Consider the following 362-nt stretch of genomic DNA (forward strand, 5'->3'; position numbering starts at 1 on the left):
AGCGCGCGCGTCTTCATTCGCGATCTCGTGTGAGCAGACTGTACGTGTATAGCAATTAGAAATAGCTGTCACAAGAAAAAAAAATCTATCCTTTACCCATCCATAATTCTTTTTTTTTTAAATACTCAAAATCACTCACAACTAACTACCAATTTCACTCAGGTCTTCACCATGCTCAAGTATTCACTCCTCAAGGACCCCTACTTCCACCTCGTAGCATGGCCCAACGCCCTCTGCCTTACTGCCTACATGAACTCCATGTACGCGCTGCCGGGCTACGTGAACAGCCTCGGGTATACACCTTATCAAAGCGCTTTTGCCATTTCGGTGTTCAGTGTTAGTGAGGTAAGCCATCTTCTTTT

At 45.0% G+C, this 362-nt stretch overlaps 1 protein-coding gene across 1 annotated transcript in view; it reads left to right on the forward strand.

Annotated features, from left to right (window-relative positions):
• The window catches only part of LOC119592181, a 14,195-nt gene that overhangs the window by 11,387 nt on the left and 2,446 nt on the right, over positions 1 to 362 (forward strand). Inside the window, exon 8 of the mRNA XM_037941010.1 lies at positions 163 to 345. Coding sequence (XP_037796938.1) covers positions 163 to 345 — 183 coding nt within the window. The remainder of the gene's footprint in view (positions 1 to 162; positions 346 to 362) is intronic.

The sequence above is a fragment of the Penaeus monodon genome, chromosome 29 (assembly GCF_015228065.2).
Source record: "Penaeus monodon isolate SGIC_2016 chromosome 29, NSTDA_Pmon_1, whole genome shotgun sequence".
Classification (NCBI taxonomy): Eukaryota; Metazoa; Arthropoda; class Malacostraca; order Decapoda; family Penaeidae; genus Penaeus; species Penaeus monodon.